We start from the raw sequence: 24,284 nt of genomic DNA on the forward strand, positions 1-24,284 counted from the left end.
AACGTTGCTAGATGGGATGTGCATGCGGGCTAATAAAATAAAGGCACAGACGCGCACACATACATACATGCATCGAAGAGTTCTGAGCAGCTTAAACAAGGTCTACGTGACCGAGTTTTCCCTTTGGGGGGAACGTAATTTGGACTTTTGACAAGCAGGCAAATTAAAGCATTTCATTAATTAGGCAGGGGGGGAGGAGGATGTAAATTTTGTTAATAGCCATTATACTTAGTAGGAACAGCCCCCCTACCCCCACCCCCTCGTGCCAATCAGCCCAGTCTCGTTGCAACGTGGCACTTGTTTGTCAAGCAGTGACAAAACACATCACATTTTTTAAAAAGTGACAAGAGTTTAATTGCAAAGTACGAAGTAGGTTGTGACAGGATCACAGGAAAGATACTCGAGTGGGGGGGAAACATGCTTCATTCCCATAGGAAAAGGAAGAGAAGAAGGATCTGGGGGCAAAACTCTGATCTCCCACAGCCCCCCATGCACCAAGACCTAGAGATTTTAAAACTGCCTCCCCCCGGCCCCTCCCCTGACTCTGACCTTCTGAACGGAACAGGCCGCTGAAGTTCCTCTCCCACGATTCGGGTATCATTTTCCAAATCACAGCTAAACCAAGGATGAACTTACAGTGCAGTCCTACGCGTATTTACTCAGAAGTAAATCCCACTGTGTTCAATGGGGCTTACTCCCGTGTACGTAGGATTGCAATCAAAGTGTATTTCATGGTCATGATAACGTCGTGCCTATTAACTACTGCAAACTACAAATTCAGGCTTTACAACTGTCTTGGAATCTCTATATTTGTCATGTTCCAATTTTTCTGGAATATTTAAACCGCAATACCTGATGGAACGCCTCTCCGGACATGAACCTACCCGTACACTGCGCTCAACATCTAAGGTCCTCCTCCGAGTGCCTACTCCGAGGGAAGCTCGGAGGATGGCAACAAGAGAGAGGGCCTTCTCGGTGGTGGCCCCCCGACTGTGGAATGAACTCCCCGAAGAGGCTCGCCTGGCGCCAACATTGTTATCTTTTCAGCGCCAGGTCAAGACTTTTCTCTTCTCCCAGGCATTTTAAGCAGCATTTAACAACGTTAAGTTTGTTTTTAATGGACCCCAGAACTGTTGTTTTTAAATGGATACTGTTGTTTTTATACTGTTGTTTTTATGTTTCTGATGGTTTTTTGAATTTTGTATACTTTTTAACGTTTACCATTTTTAACTGTTGTAAATCGCCCAGAGAGCTTCGGCTGTGGGGCGGTATATAAATGTAATAAATGAATAAATAAACAACCCCTTTCCACAAATTGCCTTGAGCTGTAGGTCTATACCAGAGCTGATAATCCATTAAAGGACTGGCAGGCTGCAACCTTATACCAACTTACCTGGGAGTAAAACCCACTAAATTCGATGAGACTAACTTCTGAGTAGACATGTATAGGATTACACTGTCGTCATTAATCATCTGCTATTTATCCAATTAAACTTAAATGAATGTGTATATCAACATCTCTATTTCAATGCCTTTTTGAATCACTGAAGAATTTGTAAGGTAAAACCTATACTGTAATAAGGGAAAGCTAGCACTTGTGAAAAGGAAAGGCCGTTTTTAATATTTTCTCTCTTTTTTTATTTCCTATGGCAAAATCACACCAGTCTAAAAATAAATAAATAGGCATGCCTTTAACTTGAGCCCCACCAGCGAACATTTTCATCACTGATTAAACTCCTCTGCTATTAATCAACTAGAGCTTTAATCAACTAAAGCTTTAGTTGATTAATATATTAGTTAAACCAATTACAGCTTAAAGCTCTAATTTATGCCCATCTTTATTGTCTGCAGCAGCACTTTCCAGAAAAACCACCTCAGAGCTCTTCTGTATGCATCCTGTGTGCCCATCTGCAAACCATTCTTCCTGCCAGCCCCCAACACACCCAGATATGGAACACCACGGATGCAGAGATCGTTCTGTTCACGTTTTGCAGGGGGGGGGGGGGGGCTTCCTTCTCTCCAAAAGTAGAGTGGTATTCGTTCTCCTCACACATAGGCCATTCAGTCCTCCCAAACTTGGCACTGGGAAACAAGTCATCATAAATAACTCAGGAGATAATCTAGGAAATTTATTTCCTCTTTGGCTGCCTGGTGGCAGGGTGTCTCTGAGACAATTCCCCAAATGAGATGCTCTGGCCGTGGTTTCTCCCCCTCTTCCTGTTTTGCAGTTCTGTCTTTTATAGGCAGGACTTCACCGTCACAGCAGAAACCTATAGGAGGTTCTCTTAAGTGTGTTGTACAAGCTCTGTGTGACAAGCTGGTTGAAACTCGAGCGTTTGTAATTTTGACACTGCAAGGTGGCTCAAATGTAACAACCACAGTTCAGCATTACATGAACAAGCATTCAGGAGACTTTGGTTTCAGCATTCCCTCCTCTCTTGCCCCTCCAGTCTTGGTTTGAAGCAATTCACGGTTTGCCATTTTGCCCAAACTAGCAAAGTATGGCGTGCACTTGCCTTGCAAGTGAGGATCAAACCCTGGTTTCCAAGGCTAGTGCAAATTATAGTTTATCAGTTTGGACAAAACAGTAAACGATACATTGCTGCAAACCAGGAAAGGAGATAGAATATTAATATTGCCAAGAGATGTGTGGTGTGTGTGTGTACAACATGGAGGGGGCAGAAGTGAGTGAGCTCTGTATTGCTCATTCATGCAACACTGATCCATGGTTTGCCATTATGTCTGAACTATCTCTCCATGTGTGTGATAGATATAAGGGAGTGCAGTTTCTTATCTATGGCAGGAGAAGGCAACTCCCAGGGCTTGGGGGGGGGGCACATTGCCCTCCTGGATCCCATGGGGGGCATCCCTGCCCGCTGCTATGTTTCCAAATTTACTGCTGGAATTTGGCAGTGCACTCACTGTTAGGGTGACCCTATGAAAAGGAGGACAGGGCTCCTGTACCTTTTAACAGTTGTATAGAAAAGGGAATTTCAGCAGGTGTCATTTGTATGCATGCAGCACCTGGTGAAATTCCCTTTTCTATACAACTGTTAAAGATACAGAAGTCCTGTCCTCCTTTTCATAAGGTCACCCTACTCACTGTGGCAGCAAAAATGGAGCAATTTTCCCTGAAAACAAGGGCCGTGGGGAGCCCAGCGGCGGGCAAAAAAGAGCCAGGGGCCTGCCTGCGTTGTCTTCTCCTACCACTGGGTCTATGGCCACGCCTGACCCAAGTTGTGTTTGAGGGCCAAATATGACACAAACAGGGCAACTCCACTGGCTTATTCACCTGTCTGCCCTGTTTGTGTATAGAGCAGCAAAGGGGTGCGTGTCTAATTTTAACAACGAAAGGGCCGCCTGGGTGAGTGGCGCTTGAACCCTCTGCCACCGTGCTCCACTGCTTCAGGCTCTTTTCTCCAAGTCCAGCTTTGATACCAGAAGTCAACCACACTGAGAAGAAAAATGCCTAAAGCAACAGACCACAGCTCCAGAGAAGCAGGATTAATTTCCCCAGCCCTGTGTGCCCTTTTTAATGTAAAAATTAGAGATGTACGCAGAAACATGAAAGCAAACAAACAAACACCAACACGCCAACACGGCTGTTCACATGATTCTGGGTTGCTTCATGTGTTGTTGTTTTACCCAATGTGCACACAGGGAAACATTAACTGGCCGCATTGGTAGGAAACGGCATGCGTTTCATCCCCTCTCCACCCACCGCATTCCCCATCACACTCAGCTAATGGTTATTGCAGCACCATGCCCATGCCATGGTAGGGAACTGAGAAATGGTGTCTCTATTTGTGGACATACTCATTTAAGGAAAAGGTTAAGATACATGAAGCTGAGCTTATCTTGGCAGGGTTCTGCAGGTGGGTGGGTCACTGGGCAGCAGACACCCACCCTTCCACATGGACAAGGGAGGGCGTATGCAAAATGGAGCATTCCCTTACATGGACAGTTCCTGGGTTTCTGCAAGCTGGTGTCCATTTGCTATTCAACTCAGTGGCGGAACGACTACTGCTTGGCAACTACATCTGTGTGTGCTCCACACAGCCTCAGAACAGTCCAAGGAGGAAACAAATCAGAATGGGAGATGCAGGGCTCTAAACCAAGCCAGGAAACTTCCCCATAAACAATCCTATTGAAACTTACTCTTCTTAAGGCTGCAATCCTATGCACACTTATCTGGCAGTGAAGCTCTATTGAACATAGTGGGGCTTACTCCTGAGTAAATGGCTTAAGATTGTATTGTAAGACATCAGCAAGTTGGCTACTATGCATTCATTGCTTCTTCTTTTCTTAATGCCATTGACCTATTCAGCTGGTTAGCTTATATAGTTCAGTTGCCTCATAGGTATAGAAATGCTGGGGCCCAGAATGAGCTTTGAAATGACTTCCAGAGCACACGCTTCTCCAGGAACAGAAAATCAGCAGCTACCCAGGCGTTTGTAAGAGAGAAGCAAGAAAGATTCAATTTGTGGTACAAATGTCCAATCCTTCTTCACGCACACAAGCTCGACGCTACCATCGCAGCCATCAGCAAGTGACCTCTCAGCTCCACAGAGAGGCCGTTATTGGAGAGGGTAATGGAAAGGTGACCTTTCTTCTCACCCTCCACCAGAGACGACCCCTCAGCGGCAGAGTGGAATGACCCAGAGTGAGAACGTGCAGCTAAGCTTGCACGGAGCCTGTTCCAGGCATAACTAGAGAGCCTTGAATGCCAAGACTCTCTCTGCAGCAGGTATCGGCTTGCAGGATCCTCTCCCCCACCACCCCAAAGAAGGTTTGGGAGCATGGGGGCAGCGGTGGGGGTGGGGGGTGGCAGCTCTGTTGCTGCCAGTCTTCATTCTTCATTAGCTTACAACATTAGGAAGCAGAATGCTTGATGCTCTCTGCCCCATTCACTCCACTTATTTCTGTGAAGAAGTTTGACAAACTGTCTGAAATAACTTAAAACTAAGGGGTTTAAGTTATTTCCTAAAGGGGAGTTTTCCCTCTCATCTTTCTTCCCATCCCTCCTCTCACCCAAACACACGCATGCGTATTCACACCTGTATAAATAAGAAATGCAAACTGAATTTCTAGTGGAAATTTTGTGAGCAAACTTAGAGTTGGAAAGGACCGAAGGCCATCTAGGTCCGGTCTCCTTCCCCCACGGTAGAGCCACTGCCTCTGATAAATCAACCCATCCAGGCCATATCAGAGAAAGTGGCAAGCAGAGAGTGGGCGCACTTCAAGGAGAAACTCCTGAGCAAAGAGCTCCAGTCAGCTTGTCCTGCTCTGACATGAGTGAGAACCCACAAACCCACAGGCCAAGAGGGGTTTCAGGAACTGGGGGTGGTGGGGATTGCCTACCCATAGACAGTCAAAGGGATGGCCACGCTGAATCAGACTCGGCCAGCCAGAGGAGGTAGGTTAAGCTGGAGCCACAAGAGCTAGGACAGCTCTGAACATAAGAACGTAAGAAGTGCCATGCTGGATGAGACAGAGGGTCCATCTAGTCCAGCACTCTGTTCACACAGTGGCCAACCAGCCATCAGCCAGAGACCAACAAAGCAGGACATGGTGCAACAGCACCCTCCCACCCATGTTCACCATCAACTGTTGCACACAGGCCTACTGCCTCGAATACTGGAGATAGCACACAACTATCAGGGCTAGTAGCCACTGATAGCCTTCTCCTCCAGGACTTTATCCAACCCCCTTTTAAAGCCATCCAAATTGGTGGCCATCACTACATCCTGTGGTAATGAGTTCCATAATATAAGAGTGAGTTCCATAATATAATATCTGGGCTGACTATTTGCTCTAATGGGGTCTGGAGCCCAAATGAGCCCATACACCCTTCCTGGTTCTGGATCCTTATTCCCCGCTCCACCTTCCTTGGGACACACAGAGGGTTTGGAAAGGACAGTCCAAGGGTCTGGAGCCTTGCAGTGCTCAACTAGGTTTAGCTGTGTTGACTCTGCCAGGCGGAGACTGAGATTGGGAGGTCTTTGGAGCTGAGGGCCGTGAGTCCTCAGGGGATTCTGGCCTGAGAGGGTGATGTCTCAGGTGGCTCCGGCATGAAGGGCTGGGCAATTAGGTCTGTGCCGGTGCCTGTGGAGTCACGCCACTGGAGTCTAGAACTCCTAAGGTATTTTAGGTGCCATCTTTTCTGAATCCATAGCCTGGTCACTGCTTGACCCTAAATATGAGTGGCAATCATACCATGAGTGAGAGCGCAGGGAATACTACTAGTTGTAACTCCAGGTCACCCAACACCCCATCTCTAATCCTGGCATACCGGATGAACCTAAAAATGGAGGGAGGTGGGGGAAGAGCCCAGTTCATAATCAGTTCCATGATGGGACTGTAGGAAAAGGAGGCAGACAATATATATTCAGAGGATTTCTGATTAGTCTGATCCCAACCCACCCTCTCTACCTCCCTTGCTTTCCCCCCAAACGGAATGTTTGTTTTATTTTCTAGTGGAAATTGTACTTTCTTTCAAACACAGAGACGAAAAGTTTACAAAGGAGGCCATAAAACAACAATGAAGCAATAAAGCTGCCCGTCTCCTTTGGGAGGTTGAACAAGTACAAACTGTCCTGCAAAGTGACAAATGATGCAAATATCTCCAGTTGAACTCCCTGCTTTGCCACCCAGGCAGCACAGGCATGAAAAACACAAATGACAGTTTAATCACCAGCTCCTTGTAGCCAAGTCAACTGGCACTTCAAGGCCTGGATTCTCAGACACAGTACAATTCAGCACTGACGTCAAGAGGGGAGTGGGGAGAACGCTGCAGATCCATCCGGACGCAAGGCAAAACCTCTTCTCCTCCCCAAAGGCCATGCTGCTCTCTATTCCAGCCTGCCCCAACACGTTGCCGTCCAGATGTGTCGGACTACAACTTCCATCATCCACAGACAGGAGTTGCATTCCAACACATCTGGAGGGGTGTCGTAAATGGCTATCCCATAGAAAGGTTGGTGTTTCCCCTTCTCTCGCCCCAGGTGTGGTAGAGGTCACAGAAGGAAAAACTTGGTGAATTACATATAAAATCAGAACAACAGGTGTATATCTTGGCCCAGTTAGTGGGAAAAATCAAGTTGAATTGGAAGCCGGGGGGTGGGGGGGAACCTATTGAAAAATATGAACTTCTGAATCTGCCCATGGAGAGGAACACATTAATGTTTTGTGAGGTCTCAAGCCAGAATGGAAGTCAGGAGACCTTACTAATTACGTTCCACATAGGCTGGGCTACCACTGTAAGACAGACCTTTCTTCCAATACCGGAGGGGCAGCGGGGTCCATGTTTGTGCTACATTCCTTTCTCTAGCACAGGGGTGTCCAACTTCAGGCCTGTAAGTCCTATCTGGCCCACCTGAGGGCCCAATCTGGCCCTCCAAAGTTCCCCAGATGCCCCCGCCAGTCTCCTAGCCCAGCACCCTTTGCCCAACAGTTTGGTGGTTTTCTGGCTTTTGTGGGGGGTTTTTCCTGAAATGCCTCTCCTAAGACTTAAGTTTCTGCCAGTAAGGGCTTTAAGCTACAATAAGGTGGTAATTTTGGTCCTGACCACTCCTCTTGCTTTCGACCATGTTCATCACTGGAAAACAGCCTCTGAGAGCTTCTCCAGGACGGAATTCAATCCTTGGCCTGAAAGAGGTTTGATTAATCTAGAACAAAGGGTTTTATCCAACTGTATCTGTCCACCAGAGTAGACACCACTGGTAGAACAGTTTTCCCTCCCATATGTGGCCCCCTGCCCCCCCCCAATATCTCCCAAATCTTCTCCGGAGGGTTGAGAGTCCCTCTGGGAAAGATTTGGAGGACACATGTGGAGTGCAGGGGTGAAGAGAAGAAGGAGGTCCACTTCCATGAGCGGTGATGTTGGGTGGAAACAAAAGTCTAGAAATAAAACTGTACAGGTTACTGTTTTTTTTAAAAAGAATGAGATCTCACAAATCAATCTCATACATGGCAGGTATTTCATCTAATCAAGACTTTCCAAGACTTTCTCAGCTGGCTTGGGTCCTGGTCCTGTGACCCTATAAGACACCACTTCAAAAGGACGTACAATTCTACAACTTCAGTAGAAGTGATCAAACCACAATGAAAGGAGGCGTCTGAGGAATCAGCTGTGGCCACCGATGGTCCCTCACAACTTGGCTTCAGCTGTGCGTGGGTCATGCCTACAGCTATGTGATTTTTACATATGGAGCCAAAGGATCCAAAGGATGCCATAGGTTATACATGTAGATAGAATAAACGAGTGACTGAAGCCACTGTTATTTTTTTCCTAATCATTTTCTATTCTGTAATAAAATACAAGTTCGGCGCAATCGTCTTTGTCATACTATCAGACTTGCAAAAAACAGGTGCCTGTTTACATTCTACTTAACACTGCAGGTATCTTCATATCTAGGCTACATATACAAGGCCAAGGACTCAGCCAACAGTCCACCTCGCCTGGTGCTCTCGCAATCGTCAATGACAGCAACTTGCACGGTCTTCAGTTGTCTTCTGTAGTGCTTCCTTAGCCCTGCTACTTGAGACCGTCATGGAGGAATAAACACAGGGATGGTGCTGAAAACAGCAGACCCATGTCCATTCCTCTTCCTCCTGTTCCGAGCCTGGTCATTTCTCTACGCCCACCAACAATAGCCAAAGATGTGGACCGACAGTGGGGAAATGCTAACTATAAAGGTCTCAAGAGGCAGGACTCGGAAAAATAACAGCTGATGTACTTTGCAAGGTGCTGCTCCTTGCATCTGACCATACTTGGTGAAATGGAATGATGGCTCGGCTTAGTATAGATGTTTCCTTAAGGTGGTGGACCCTTCTCTCCCAGACTGAAAGCAAAACAACAACGAAAAATCTGCAGGGTTAAGCAGAAAGTATACCAGGAACTGTTTCAAGCTGTTGGATCATTTCTTGTAGGTGTACCCACTTTTTTTAAAAAGTGTACACCTAAATATGTAAGAACAAATATTATAAGCAGGTAGTTTAAAACACATGCAGCTTCCTGTTGAGTGCACACGTGCTGGCAAACAAACACCCCTTGAACTGGAAATGCATTGGGAGACTAGGCAGCTAAAGCTATTCGATTTGTTGACACCCCCCTCCGCCCCAGCTAAGCAGCACACCTGAAATCCTGCCACAATTGTCTGGAAAGGACACACAATAGAACAGGGAGAGAGGGAGGGAGAGAAGAGGCGACAGGTATGTGTGAGTGATGGGGCTGCAACCTGGCAATCCTAACTCACTCCGTCAAAATATTTATATGATCTTTTTCTGACACAGAACTGGCCTGCGGAATTCATCCTATGTCCTTCAATTGCAACAGGCGAGGCACTGCATATGAATCGCTCAAAGCGGTGCGGATGTGGTGGAGTACAGCTGCGCCTGGGCTCCTGCCAGGTTAAGGTGCTTCACACAGGAAACACAGCAGAGCGAAAGCACATCCAGCCAGTCTCATAAAATCCGCTCCTCGGGCCATACAATCTCATAGGTTCAACAAAATTACTTTTAAACGGGTGTTTCTAAACTCCAGTTTCAGTAAGCACTGGGCTTCGTTTCTGCTTTCATTTTCAGGATTAACTAGCGGTTTGCATGAGCCTAACTTTCTGTACAAAAAGTAAGGAGTACCGTATTTCTTCGATTCTAAGACGCACTTTTTCCTCTAAAGTAACAGCTCTAAAAATTGGGTGCGCCTTAGATTCGATGGCGCCTTAGAATCGAAGAAATACGGTAATTACATTTGTCGAGTCTGCAGCGGGACAGGCGGGGAAAGAGGGTAGGGGGTGAAGAGCGAGCGAGAGAGAAGGGAGTGGAGAGAGAAGCGGGGGGGGGGGGAGAGGGGCAACGTCTTGGAGCATCTCAAATGTTGCCGCCGGGAGCTGGCTGGGAGGGACCCCAGCGAGCTTCCAAAGAGCTCGGCCTCGCCTCTGTTAAGGAGATGGGAAGTGGAAGAATCACCTGAGCAGCGCTGGTTGGGCTCGCCCGCCCACCCACCCCCTCCCGTCCGTGTGAATGGTGCAGACCAGCTTTTGAATGCATGTGTGGCTGTCCGTTCCCAGGCAGGGGACGATTGGTTCCTGCTTCCCATTCATGTAACCTGCCTCTATGCGTGTGCGTGTGGGTGCGCGCGCGCGTGTCTGTGTCTCGCTCGCTCCCTGCTCCTCTCCCCCTCCGCTGCGTGTATGTACCGTAAAATTGCTTTGCTGGCTGATTGGAGAAATTTATTTTTTCTTCGAATCAAAGCTTTTTCCCCCTGTTGGTGGCACTGAAATTAGTGTGCGCCTTAGATTCGATGGCATCTTACAATCGAAGAAATACGGTATCATTAACATAAGATAGAGAGAAGGCTGGCATTCAGAGTTCCCACTGCAGGGTGGGTGGGGAACCCGGGTCTGGGTTGTGTGTGTGACTACAGAACACAGAAAACTAGCACATCAGGGAGAAGACAAGGTTAGCCTTCTTTCTTTCTTTCTTTCTTTCGGTCCAAAAGAGCATTTTTCTCTCCATATAACCCCCCTGCCAGCAGTTTGAAGGGATACAGCCTTGGAATGGTTTACCATCCCAGGACGGCCTCTGGTACTGGAGGTAGCATATAGCCATCAAGCCTACTAGTCACTGATGGCCTTATCTTCCAGGAATTTTTCCAATACCCCTTTAAAGCCATCCAAATTGGTGGCCATCACCACATCTTGTAGTAGTGAATCCCACAGTTTAACTATGTGCTGTGTGAAGAAGTGCTTCCTTTTATCTGTTCTGAGTCTCATACCAATCAGCTCCATGAGATCGTTGAGTTCTAGTGTTATGAAAGAGGGAGAAAAATGTCTTCCTATCCGCTTTTTCCACACCATGCATAATTTCATACACCTCTATCACGTCTTCCCTTACTCGCCTTTTCTCTACACCAAGCAATCCCAGATGCTGAAACCTTTCCTCACAGGGCATTTTAGTTGCCCTTTTCTGCCCTTTTTCTAACTCTACAATATCCTTAGAAGGTGTGGTGATGAAAACTGTACACAGTACTCCAAGTGTGGTCACACCATAGATTTGTATAGTTGTGTTTTCAATTCCTTTCCTAATCATGCCTAACATGGAATTTGCCTTTTTCACAGCAACTGCACTCTAGTTGACATTTCCATTGACTGGGTCACCACAACCCCAAGATCTCTTTCTAGTCACCACTAGATCAGATCCCATCAGCATATATGTGAAGTGGGGGGGGGGCGTTTTGCCCACCAGGTATCAATTTACATATTTGCCATTTTGATGTCCATTCACCCAGTTTGGAGAGAGATCCTGTTGGAGCTGTTCACAATCCCTTTTTGTTTTAACCACTCTAATTACTTTATTGTTATACACTAAAGAATTTGGAGACCTAGGCTTAGCATAAGTACTGCAAATGTAGAAAAGGCTGATCTGAGGGGGGAATACAGCTTCATGCACGTGTTGACTGCAGTTAGCACATCATAGCTCAGTCTACCATTAATTAATGAAGACTTAAAAGGCTTAAAGGTTTAAAAGGTTAATCACACAATTCCGCGTATTTTTCCTGCAATACCCATGTATCAGCAATATCAGCATAATGTCAACAGATGGTGAGATCTGTACCAATTTGGGATTAAACTATTAGGCTACTTTCCATTAGGAAAATAATAAACGAGGTGGCAAAATGTAAGTTTTAAAATAATCATGGTTCGGGTGCTAAAAAGGTTTTAACATTAACTTCAGTCCAAAGCAGAATTTTATGGATGCCAGCCATGTACCTTTCACCTTTTGCTACAACGGATTCTCTACCACCAGACTCTCAATTTTTAATGCCAATGGACTTTGCAAACTATTTTTTCACAGAGAAGCCAACTTCTCACAACCACTGAAAACGCATCTCTTCCGGAAGTCAAAGGCAGCCGCTTCAACAATACGTCAGCAAGAGCTTGAGAGATTGCTTAAGGAAGAACAGTCCATCCAATGATAAATAAAAAGGGGGTGATTTAATATAAGCAGAAAGCTTTGGGAAGCGGACGCTTCCTGCTTGTTTCCTTTTTCCCTTTTTCCATCCCACAGGTGAAAGGCAGAAAGCATTACACAAGGAAACAAAATGAAAAATCGCTCCAGACAAAAAGTAGCAGCCTCTCTCTTTTCCCCCCACCCTGGAGCATCTCCACTGACTCAGAAACAAGTTTAATGAGGAGGACCGTCTCTCTGGAACCCTCTCCCCCTTTTGTTTCCCTCTACAGGTTTTATCAACTCGAGGCATCCCATTTTCTTGTCTTCAGGCCGGCATTAAGCTATTAAATGCCCCATTTCACCCTGCTTCTCTTTTACTAAATGTCAGCCTTCAAACTCAGGGTGACAGTTGTTCCTGTGTTTCAATTCCCTCCACCCCCCACCCACCCCAGCTGCCTGCCAGGGTCCCTCACTAAGAGTCCCGGTGCAGCCCCTGCCTTGGCATTTGCTGGTTGGAAAGGAAAACATCTCCACGCTAAATATTCATCATTGCCACCTCATTGCACTTCTAATTCAGTGCTGATTTGGGGGTTAAGCCTCTCTGTGGATGCCGCTTATTCCCCCAGACTTACATCGCAAAGCTTCGCTGCTCCTCCCTAGGCGTCGCAAAGGCGGAGGAGTTCATCTGCATCCTTATTTATCTCTATTATTAGTTGGCCTGGATTCCATTAGATCTGGGTGTCGCTGCTGTGGTAGCCCCACAATGCAACTCTAACGTTCTTAGATATCCTTTTAAAATCACTTTTGACTGGGCTATAAGCCCCAGCTAAAGAGAAGGCCCGGATTTATGTCCCACCACTTCTCTCCTTTCCCCTCTCACCTGACGAAGCCACCAAGATTACAGTCCTCAAAGTAACCAGTGCAGGTTGTACCATCTAGAATCATAGAATCGTAGAGTTGGAAGGGGCCTATAAGGCCATCGAGTCCAACCCCCTGCTCAATGAAGGAATCCACCCTAAAGCATCCCTGACAGATGGTTGTCCAGCTGCCTCTTGAAGGCCTCTAGTGTGGGAGAGACCACAACCTCCCTAGGTAACTGGTTCCATTGTCGTACTGCTCTAACAGTCAGGAAGTTTTTCCTGATGTCCAGCCGGGATCTGGCAACCTACATAGGTTGCTACCTTTTACAGAGGGCATCTGCATGACAGGCAGAAATTCAATAGATGACACATTTCCCAGCATGGCAATATAGTGATGGGGGAAATTCACCACTTGAACTTCTGCCTGTCATACAGCTGTTGAAGCCATTTGTCTGTTTGTTTTTTAAAAAAGTAGTAGTCTTAAATGTGCAAGCCTGGTTTCCCATGCTGGGCAGCAGGATGCTAACCAAAGTGAAAGGGCACTTGAGCTTCCCAGGATACTTCCTGCAGCACCCTTAGAGCACTGTAGCACACAGGAACCACTACAGAGAAGCACAGGCTTGCATCCGTAAACACACATGCCTTTTTTTTAATTTTGGGACTAAGCACCTATATGTGACATAGAATTTTGGACAGTTTTAAAAATCGTATGCAAACTTTCAAGCAACTGAAACTGGTGGAAGAAAGGTGACTGTATTTTATTGGGCAAAGGGCTGCACTCTTGGTGTTTTTTTTTTAACCCCTTCACCCACAGACTCTGATTGAGTGCCACCTGCTGATGTTAAGGCATATTGCAAAAGTAAACATCTTGCATAGCAGTAGTCTTGGGTTAGTGGGGGGAGAGGGGTTGTTTTCGTTTCTTACTTTGCACACACATTCGTTTTTAAAAATAAAATGGGGGGAAAAACATAAATTAAGTCATGCAGCAAGAAAAACTGCTAAAAGAAATGTATTTTTACCTGAAATTTCAAAGGTGTGTTCACCAGGGAAAGCTGCGATGGGTTCTGTAAAGAAATAAAAGAGGTGAAATTTAGTATCTCTGAGACAGCATATTATAAATCCTCAAGATAGGCTTAAACACATGTGATCTTTATGCAAAGAAGTCAAGTCCACAACAATCTCTTTGTGTAGCTTTTCCCAAACTGAAATTTAATTTGATTCACCTTGCTGCCCGTTAGGACGTCTACTCAAGGGAAGGCCTCCTTTGTATAATTTAAAATGACAGAGCAAACCTATGCATGTTTACTTGGAAGTAAAGCCTCGAGCTTTATCACACCAGCGTTATACTGTGCAATCACTGCAAATTGCCTGCAAAGGACTCCAAAGTTTTCCTGCTTATAATCTGCTTTTATTGTGAAGTATTCCCATGCAGCCTGCTTTAATTGCGCTTCTTAACCAAAAGAAGTGCAATATTTTGCTACTAGTTTTCGAGCGTATCATTTGTTGTTTTCGTGCAGCCACTGGGACGCAGGAGCAGGATATGAAGAAAAATTAAACAAATGCTAACATCTGCATAAGCTTTAAAGATAAAGACATCAAAATTGGCACAGTAATAGATATTAAGGAGAGCTTTAAGCATACTAAATTTGAATCGGATTGGGTCATCCGTTGATTTTTTATGATTTTTTTTACATTTCCCCCCTTAACCCCATTTCCTGGTATGCAAAGGATCTAGCCGTCCAGTAGCAACAACAACGGGGATAATTCGAGGGAAACAGGTACGTGAGATGAAGCTCCTAGTGCTGGTGTTCTGCAAAAGGACCAAGGAGATCCGGTTTCTTCCATCTAAATTTCCCCAGGCCTCACGCATCTTCCTTTCTGGCCCCATCCCGCCCCTAATAGGTGTCCACAGCCTCAAGGAAGGTCAGGTGTCTCACCTTAAGCAAAGATGGATACTTTTTGAGTTTCTTAGAAGGAATAATCTGTTACAAACAATTGGAACAGAAAAGTAACATTCCGTGTGCCTTATTGATTGCTTTCCTGGAGAAAAAGGGGTGGGGGAACCTCTTCGGATTATTTTTAGATTACTTCTGCATTTTGCCTGAAAATGGAATCTCTTGCCTCAGCTGCAGTTTCAGGGGAGTGCCACAAAATAGTCACCATGCCTCAGAAACCAAGTGACAGGATTGTCAAAAGAAAAGAAAATAGTAATATTGGGAGTTATTAGATCCTTTTCTCAAGTTGAAAAGGAATGTGATTACTTCTCCAGATTACAATTTTAAAACAGAAGCTTGCCACTCCAGTCAGTCCCTTTTTATAGTCCTTAGGGTGGGGGAAGGTGCAGAGAATGGCAATACCCAGATATTATTTCATATAATGAATGATATATCAGAAGAACCAACTTCACAAATCCCTGAGCTTCATTTCTCTCTCTCTCTCTTTCTCTCTCAGTAGAAGCTGCTTCCAAAACCCTACTTTGAGAGGAGCAGCAGTTTAAAATCAAAATGGTGTGAGGGAAAGCGTTACACGACCCCCAATCTAAAGCCTCTCCAGTTGCTTTTACATTTATTTATTTATTTAAAAAGTGGGAGTTCCTGTTCATGGATCTCCCATGACACATCTAGTTTGATCCTCAGACTGCTTCACTCTGGATCCAGCAGACAAAATAATTACTGGGGAGGGGGGGGGATAATAGTTTTCCTGTTAACAAACATGTGTATCTGGGTGACACACCCAAATCTTTAAATGCTTGTTTCATGCATTGGGGCATCTTAAAACAATCAGACCCCCAGGTGCAAGTACATAAGGGTTTAAGGGGCCATGTCAGTTGTTCACTAATGCACAGCAATTAACTGAGTTCACACAACATGCTAATCCACACAGTGGTTAAGTAAGGATTGTTGTTGAACTGGGGGGTTGTGTGTTGTCTGAACCCAGAAGATTTTCTGCAGAGTGGCTTATTAATCATGCAGTGTGGCTTCTTTTTTCTCAAACAAGCTACCTTGAGAACTCATGGTTTGTTGTCGGCTTATTCAGAGTAGTTAACAAGCCATACTACAGAAAATGTTCTGTTTTCAGACAATACGGCAACTCATAGTTCAACACCAACCCACACTCCACCACTGAGTGGTGGGTTATCGTGTTGTGTGAACAGCCCTATTGCGTCTGTAAACTGCGGAACTGCCCTTAAAGCATTTATAACAGCAGTGGAGACTTATTTATTTATTGCATTTTTATACCGCCCAATAGCCGAAGCTCTCTGTAGTACTTAATTTCTAACAGTGAGAACTGTGCATTCCAAACTTGTTTGGAAATCACTTGCTCTCCTGCCCACCCCCAGTCCCAGAGTTAGTGGAGAGGGGAAGGCACTTTGCACATGCTCAAAAACACTTAGAATTATTTCTTAACATGTCCCAACAGGTATGGAAGGAGATTTCATGGTAAAGCCCTGAAGAGCTGTGCCTCATAGGAACGTAGGAGATGCCTTGGTCCATCGAGGCCAGGATTTCCTGCTCTGACTGGCAGCCATGGCTCTCCAGGGTCTCATCCAAGGGTTTTCCTAGCCCTAGATGGGAATGCCAGGGATTGAATCTGGGGCTTTCTGCATGAGACACATGTGCTCTACCACTGAGCTGTTTTGAGGACATTTAGGGCACAATCATAGGCACGTCCTACAATTCACATCATGCCCCAGCCAGCCATGCTGGGACTTGTAGGGCTTTTTTTTTTTTGTCTAAACATGCATAGGATTGCACCCTTAGAGCAGATCTGTGTTTTTTGTTTTATTTTTCATAAACCAACAACTCATTTCTTGACTTTTCTGGTGAATTTGACTCATCAACCACCAACGGTTGTGTTTAAACTTTTAAAGATGATCATTTATACGCTGGAAATGTTTTTACTTTGCACAATTTAGTGGGGGGGGTGTCCCCTACCCCCCTTCAAAATACTGTAAAATTATGGGGAAATGTTATTAGTGTTATTCATCATGGGTGGTGTTGTGTCGTTAAAGCAAAGAGATTAAAACTGTTTGTCAAACGCTGACAGATAATATTTTAACGTATGAAGCATTAAAGAAATTAAAGACTCCTAGGTGGCCAGCAGAGTTCAAAGAATGTTCAGAAACCCAGAAAAACAGCTTGGCAGGCTTCCCCCCGCCCCCCTACAATAGCACAGTGTCTGGCTGGGCTATGGTGATGGGGATTATCTTGCTTCACTTGTGAAACCTGCTAGAGGGAGGAGGACCCTCTTTGCGCAGCTTATAACTAGGGTGACCCTATGAAAAGGAGGACAGGGCTCCCGTAGCTTTAACAGTTGCATAGAAAAGGGAATTTCAGCAGGTGTCATTTGTATATATGGGGAACCTGGTGAAATTCCCTCTTCATGACCACAGTTAAAGCTGCAGGAGCTATACGAGAGTGACCAGATTTAAAAGAGGGCAGCTTTAACTGGTGTGATGAAGAGGGAATTTCACCAGGTGCTGCATGCATACAAATGACACCTGCTGAAATTCCCTTTTCTATGCAACTGTTAAAGATACAGGAGCCCTGTCCTCCTTTTCATAGGGTCACCCTATTATAACTTCAGCTGAAGAGAAACTGCTCTGCAGTGATCCTTGCTATGCTCTGCAGGGTCTTGGGTGTGACCCAGTTCCACCCAGGTCAATGGGAGGAATGCCGTGGCTTGTGATAATTAGACAGGTACAAAGCAGCAGAAGAACTCCCCTTGAGCTGGAGAGGGAGCAAGTGAACTCCCAGCAGCTGTTGAGAGATTAAAAGCCACAATAATGGCCATCGTGGTGCTGGAGACAGACCGCTGGTTTGCAGTAGACAAGCGAGAATTTCTGACTCCCAAACGTTAAACAGCAGCAACGACAGCATTGCATCCCCACCCTACCCCAAAATGAAGGGCATCTGGGGTAGGCCGGAGTGGATTTTTGCGTCAAAGGACTGTGAGCTCTACTCAGTGGTGATGCTCAGAACCAATTCCTGGGCTTGAAACTCCTTAATTTTAAGTCTATGTCTTTTGCACCAGGCTCCAGTCGATGGATCTCGGGCTTCTAGTAAAATACAAAGTACATTCCAGAAGCCTGAAGTCTGCCTACCCCAGATTTAGAGTGCGAAATGGATGGAACATTGGTTGTGGACAGAGCATTGGTCTTTGTTCAAAGAAACTCAGTTTGAAATCTTCACTCAGCCCTGAAAAATCCCTGGGGGAACTTGAGCCTGTCAGTCACCATTTCTCAGGCCAGATCTACACCAAGCAGGATATAGCACTAAGAGGCAGGAGCCACACTAAGCAGGATACAGCACTACGAAAGTGGTATGAAAGCAGTATGTGTCATGGGCCCCAACAGTTGCTAGTGCACTTCAATACTGCTATAAAACAGTAGTGTGGCTCCTGCCTCATAGAATCATAGAAGCATAGAATAGTAGAGTTGGAAGGGGCCTATAAGGCCATCGAGTCCAACCCCCTGCTCAATGCAAGAATCCACCCTAAAGCATCCCTGACAGATGGTTGTCCAGCTGCCTCTTGAAGGCCTCTAGTGTGGGAGAGACCACAACCTCCCTAGGTAACTGGTTCCATTGTCCTACTGCTCTAACAGTCAGGAAGTTTTTCCTGATGTCCAGCTGGAATCTGGCTTCCTGTAACTTGAGCCCGTTATTCCGTGTCCTGCACTCTAGGAGGATTGAGAAGAGATCCTGGCCCCCCTCTGTGTGACAACCTTTTAAGTATTTGAAGAGTGCTATCATGTCTCCCCTCAATCTTCTCTTCTCCAGGCTAAACATGCCCAGTTCTTTCAGTCTCTCCTCATAGGGCTTTGTTTCCAGACCCCTGATCATCCGGGTTGCCCTCCTCTGAACACGCTCCAGCTTGTCTGCGTCTTTCTTGAATTGTGGAGCCCAGAACTGGACGCAATACTCTAGATGAGGCCTAACCAGGGCCGAATAGAGAGGAACCAGTACCTCACGCGATTTGGAAGCTATACTTCTATTAATGCAGCCCAAAATAGCATTTGCCTTTCTTGCAGCTATATCGCACTGTTGGCTCATATTTAGCTTGTGATCTACAACAACTCCAAGATCTTTCTCGTTTGTGTATTGCTGAGCCAAGTACCCCCATCTTGTAACTGTGCATTTGGTTTCTATTTCCTAGATGTAGAACTTGGCATTTATCCCTATTAAATTTCATTCTGTTGTTTTCAGCCCAGCACTCCAGCCTATCAAGATCACTTTGAAGTTTGTTTCTGTCTTCCAGGGTATTAGCTATCCCACCCAATTTTGTGTCGTCTGCAAATTTGATAAGCGTTCCCTGCACCTCCTCACCCAAATCATTAATAAAAATGTTGAAGAGCACTGGGCCCAGGACTGAGCCCTGCAGTAACCCACTCGTTGCCTCCCCCCAGTTTGAGAAAGTACCGTTGATAAGCACTCTTAGAGTCCGATTCTGTAGCCAACTGTGAATCCACCTAATAGTTGGTCCATCTAGCCCACTTTTAGCTAGTTTGTTAATCAGAATATACACTGCTTTCATACCGCTTTCATAGTGCTATATCCTGCTTGGTGTAGATCTGGCCTCAGTCTAACCTTCATCACAGGGTTGTTGTGAGGATAAAATGGAGATAAACCCAGGCCTGAGCTCATTGGAGGAAGGGTGAGATAAAAATGTGATGATTAAAGAAAAATCTACAGCCCTTGATCAGCTTCATATAAACAAGAAACAGCAGATGGACAGGGCAGGCTAGTGGCAAAGGAAATGGAACATTCTTGTGTCAACGTTTTAGTTCTTTGTTTTCTTTCTTTTTAAAAATTTTTCAAATAAAACCACTCTGTGAGGCTTGCAATAAAGTTTCCTATCTGGCTCCTGTCCCAGCTCCTGTAGTGATGAATTCCAGAGCAGGAATCTGTTTTGTTATTATTAATAATGTTCTAAGACTTTCCCACTGATTATTTCTTATTAATAAAAGCCTCGAATTGAGTTAATCAGCGCTTCCAAGCAGGTAATGCTAATTGACAGCTCGTTTTTCCTTGTGTATATTTTTTTCCTTGGTAACCCCCTGCCTGTTGCTTTGGCCATCCCCTGCCATCACAGAGCCAAACATTATTTGTTCAATGAGTTGATAGGCAAACCGTCAGTGCTTGCCTTCCCTAGGCACTCATTCCCACAGAAGGAAAGAGCAGGCTAAGTGAATTCCTGAAACTTGCTACAATGCAGGCCAGGGGTTCTGTCTGCTTAACTACTCTGGCATAAGTCTGCCTACACGGAAGGTTGCTGTGTGACCTGTTGGCCACTGCTACACCGGAGGAACGATTCGCAGCTTGAAATTTGTTATAGGCGAACCTGCACCCATTAATTTTCTCGCGTTGCTACATGGTGTTGCAATGAAAGACAGCAACATGCATCAGGCACAGGGAGCGTTTGCCTGGTTTGTACCCAAGGATGAGAGACAGAATAGATAGGGTGTGCCAACACAGGCCCATTGCAACTACGACCACCTCTGTGCACATTGGTTTTCTTGGTTAGATCTCTGGCTGTTTCTGGCTGGGAAAGGAGGGAATCACATGACTGAATGCCTCTTGATCTATCTATATATCTATAGATATATTTAAAACAATAACAACCTAGCTAGGCATGCAAAATTATAGACTTTCCAGGGAAGACTTGAGCCTAGCCTTGCCCCTAATATGCTAGGCTTATACAGGCAAGATCCCCACACCCACCCCATGGGAAGTGTTCAGCCATGTAATCCCCTCACCTGCAGTCCACAAAAAGTTTTACCACTTCACGTACTGTTTGTGTGAACTATGGGCCTTCCTAGACCTACCTGTTCATCTGGTGGGGAGTAGGGGCGAGGCTGTGCTGCAGCTAGCGCGGGCGGTCGCCCCAGTCTACCCGTGACACGCGACGGGGTAAGGGAAAGCCCCGTCGCATCGGACATTTTTTTAAAAAAACTTAAAGGGGCCATGTGCGCAGGAGCACACCAACGATAAGTCTTTTTTAAAAAAGGGTTCCCCGCTACCCCCTGCCCCCAATTTCCCCCCCAAAATTTCTGATGCCTCCCCGCCCGCTCGCCCGTCTGCCCCCCCCGCTCGCTCGCTCACCCGCCCGGCCCCCCCACTCACCATGTACGATGCCCCCTCCGCCCCCTTGGCAGTGATCTCCGATCCCCCCCCCCCGCCCGCGATCTCCCCACCCTGGCTCTGCTCTTCCCCCCCGGCTCCCATCTCTCCCCACCGCAATTTCCCCTCCCCTGGCCCGATGGGCACAGCGCTCCTATGGCGCACTGTGCCCAGTACGCAGCTTCTCCCGGCTACTCGCGAGTAAGCCACGTAGCTGGGGAAAGCCGCGGAACCAGTTAGACCTTCCGCAGCCCGGGCTCAGCCCGGGGCTGCAGAAATACCGGACCACAAGCGGATCTGGTTATCCCAGGTCAAGAGAGGGTAGGGTTTAGCCCAGGCTAAACCCTTGTCTAGCAACGGCCTAAGTCTGAGCAATTGCTGCACAGGGATGTAGAACGGTGGTGCAGCTGGCTAGAGCCAGACCCAAACTCCTCTGCACCCCACTGCTGCTAAGGCACTCTTGGAACCACTCTCACTTGATGGCTTTGGGATGGAATTGTGCAACAGTGACGTTGGGTGCTCAGAACAGGGAGCATCTATGGGCTGCTTCTTATGAAACAGTTGCAAAGTTCTCGCCATGCTTCCACCAAATGCTCCAGCTGGCAATTGTTGCAATGGAGAAAAACGCATGTCAGCAGCCAACCTACATACATATGAACATCATGTGCAGCCGTCACCGTGGAAATGCAATTTCAAGCAGCCATGGATCAAAGACATAAGGAAGAATGAGCCAAAATGATATGCCCCAACACCGGAAATGCCATGGCCTATAGACGGATGGCTGTGTGCACAGCTATTCATCACTTGGCACCATCGTTACTTGCTACGTGGGACAAGGAGGACCATAGCCAAGCCTCCGGATAGATGGTCCCCTTTTAAACTAGCCTGGCCTGCAGAATGCAAATGTGTGTTTGCTTCCTGCTATTAAACTGCTATAGATGAGATGCATTGTTTACATACCCATACAGTTCTCCAAGGAGGTATCAGTGCCTATCCGGACATCACCGATGGCAATCTCTCCCGAATGTCCTTTGCTTATGATTCCCTCAAACACAATCTAGGAGTGAATATGAACAGAACAGTGAGTGCCATGCTTCCAGTCCCCAAACAGCCCTTGTGCCCTTCAAAGAAAGGACACGAAATGTGCCGAATCCTTCTAGCAAAAGGCAGCATTTTCTCCTCCTCCTGGCAGTAGAAACTGCAGCACAAGAGAACCACTTAAACCACAATCTTTCCCACCAAGTCCAAACAGGAAAATTAGCTTATTTTGTCTTCACCCCCAAATTAGCCATATGGAGGGGAAATTTTGCCCTGGAATCTTAAGATGCACCCCCAATTACTTCCACTTTGACCTGGAAGTGGCTGAAGAGCACACATTTACTAGCCAACAGCAATGGGGCCACTCGCCATCTTTCTTTTCCTTCTGACCCCCAACACATGTGCAGGGCAAAGCACATCATGAATGACAGTTAAATTTCACATCATTCCCCCAATACTTACCCAGCAGCCACTAAATTCAAACTCTGCCTATTGCTTTTTTGTACTAAAGAACCAGCCAAAATAACATAAACCTGGAATCTCAACATTGTGGGAGGAAGCCAGAGAATGCACATTTGTTTTTATCGTGTTTTAACCTTCACTTGCTTTTCCCTCCCCTTCTATCGAGGTATATCTCGCAACGAAGTCACTTGGGAGTCTGTCAGTAATAGTCCTATGGATGTTTTCCATTCGGTGCTGGGCAGTGATAGGGCTTGTTGGTGAAATCAGCCCGGAGAGCAGCTTGCTCCCTCTGGGATGCTCGGCATTCTGGGATACTTGGCCTTGTTACCCTGCCATGGCTGTTCTTTTCCTGAGAGACGGAATAATATGCTGAGGGCCACCTGGCCCTGCACATTCCCCTCTCATGGACTTCATGGAGGGGCCTTGGCAGAAAAGCAAGAACTCCAAGGGCAGGCAGTTGCCAAATAAGACCCAGAATGTCCCGCCTGGGCTCTGGGCCATCTCTAACTATTCCCAATGGCTATTAAGGAGCAGGGCTGTTCGAACTCCATGCTAGACAAATCCAATTTTTGGTACAAGGAGATGCAAATGCTGCACGAAGAAAACAAAAATAAATAAATCCCAAACCAAAGCCTGGGCCCCAGCTAAATTATGCAGCTCACTACAATGTATGCAAATGTGCTTGTCAGGTTTAATTTCCATGCTTTATTCTAAATCCGATGTGGCCATTTTTGTAGGATTTTCTGGCAAGCAGCAACATGGGGAAGAGAAAGAAAATGTGGGTAAGAGAGACTCAGTAGGGGAATGTGGCCAGGAGAACATGCCTGAAGCCATGTGGAGGAGACAGCCAGCCATGCATGGCACAGTGGTTCTCACCCTACTATTATGCAGATACTTCCTATATTGTTTTCTGACCCCGTATCCACACTACAGACTTAAATCTGTTTTAATAGTCACCCCCTCTTCTCAGGAAGAGCCTCATGTGGCACAGAGTGGTAAGCGGCAGTTACTGCAGCCGAAACTCTCCCCACGGCCTGAGTTCGATCCCAGTAGAAGCTGGTTCTCAGGCAGCCGGCTCAGGTTGACTCAGCCTTCCATCCTTCCGAGGTCGGTAAAATGAGTACCCAGCTAGCTGGGGGAAAGGGAACCCCGACTGGGGAAGGCAATGGCAAACCACCCCGCTACAAAGTCTGCCAAGAAAACGTCAGCGAAAGCAGGCGTCCCTCTAGGAATCAGTAATGACTCAAGTGCTTGCACGAGAGGTTCCTTTCCTCCTTTCCTTCTCAGGAAACCCTGGAAACTGCCGTTCTAAGATGGGTCTAGACATCTCTAACGGAAAAGTCACAGCATCTGACCAAACTACAAAATCTAGGAATCTTTGGAAGGGAGGAGCCATGGCATTTAAGCTAGTATAAAGCAGATTTACTTTCTGGGAGGTAGTTAGAGACACATTTCACTCACCCTGAGAACTACACACTTACTTCCTCAAGGAAAGTTAAAATGGTCTCCGGGATTCCATTTCTACCTTGGATTATGAAGATAATTCTGCCTGTACAGAAGCATAAGTGGATATGTCTTCTTTCCTAAAATATCTATTTGTATGCAGCATTCTGCTGTTGTCGAAGGTGTTTGAGAGCAGTGAATCCACATTGGGACTCATTTCACACAGCCCCAAACCAGAGAAAGTGCTAATTGCTTCCTCCTTGCCGCTAGAATAGTTTGGTGTCTTAAAAATAAATACAAAATAAATCCTAGACAAGCTCTTGCACCCTCTGCCTGGTTGCAAGACCTACGTGTGTTTATCCCTTATGGGTTTGCAGCTCCTTGACAGGCTACCTGATAATCATCTAAG

At 46.2% G+C, this 24,284-nt stretch overlaps 1 protein-coding gene across 4 annotated transcripts in view; it reads right to left on the minus strand.

Annotated features, from left to right (window-relative positions):
* The window catches only part of NRP2 (neuropilin 2), a 212,830-nt gene that overhangs the window by 35,697 nt on the left and 152,849 nt on the right, over nucleotides 1–24,284 (minus strand). For all 4 annotated transcript variants that reach the window (XM_063116131.1, XM_063116132.1, XM_063116134.1 and 1 more), the window contains exons 14-15: nucleotides 21,893–21,989; nucleotides 13,832–13,876 (exon numbers count right to left, since the gene is read on the minus strand). In XM_063116131.1, the coding sequence (XP_062972201.1) occupies nucleotides 13,832–13,876; nucleotides 21,893–21,989 (142 nt within the window). The remainder of the gene's footprint in view (nucleotides 1–13,831; nucleotides 13,877–21,892; nucleotides 21,990–24,284) is intronic.

Source organism: Elgaria multicarinata, chromosome 2 (assembly GCF_023053635.1).
Source record: "Elgaria multicarinata webbii isolate HBS135686 ecotype San Diego chromosome 2, rElgMul1.1.pri, whole genome shotgun sequence".
Classification (NCBI taxonomy): domain Eukaryota; kingdom Metazoa; phylum Chordata; class Lepidosauria; order Squamata; family Anguidae; genus Elgaria; species Elgaria multicarinata.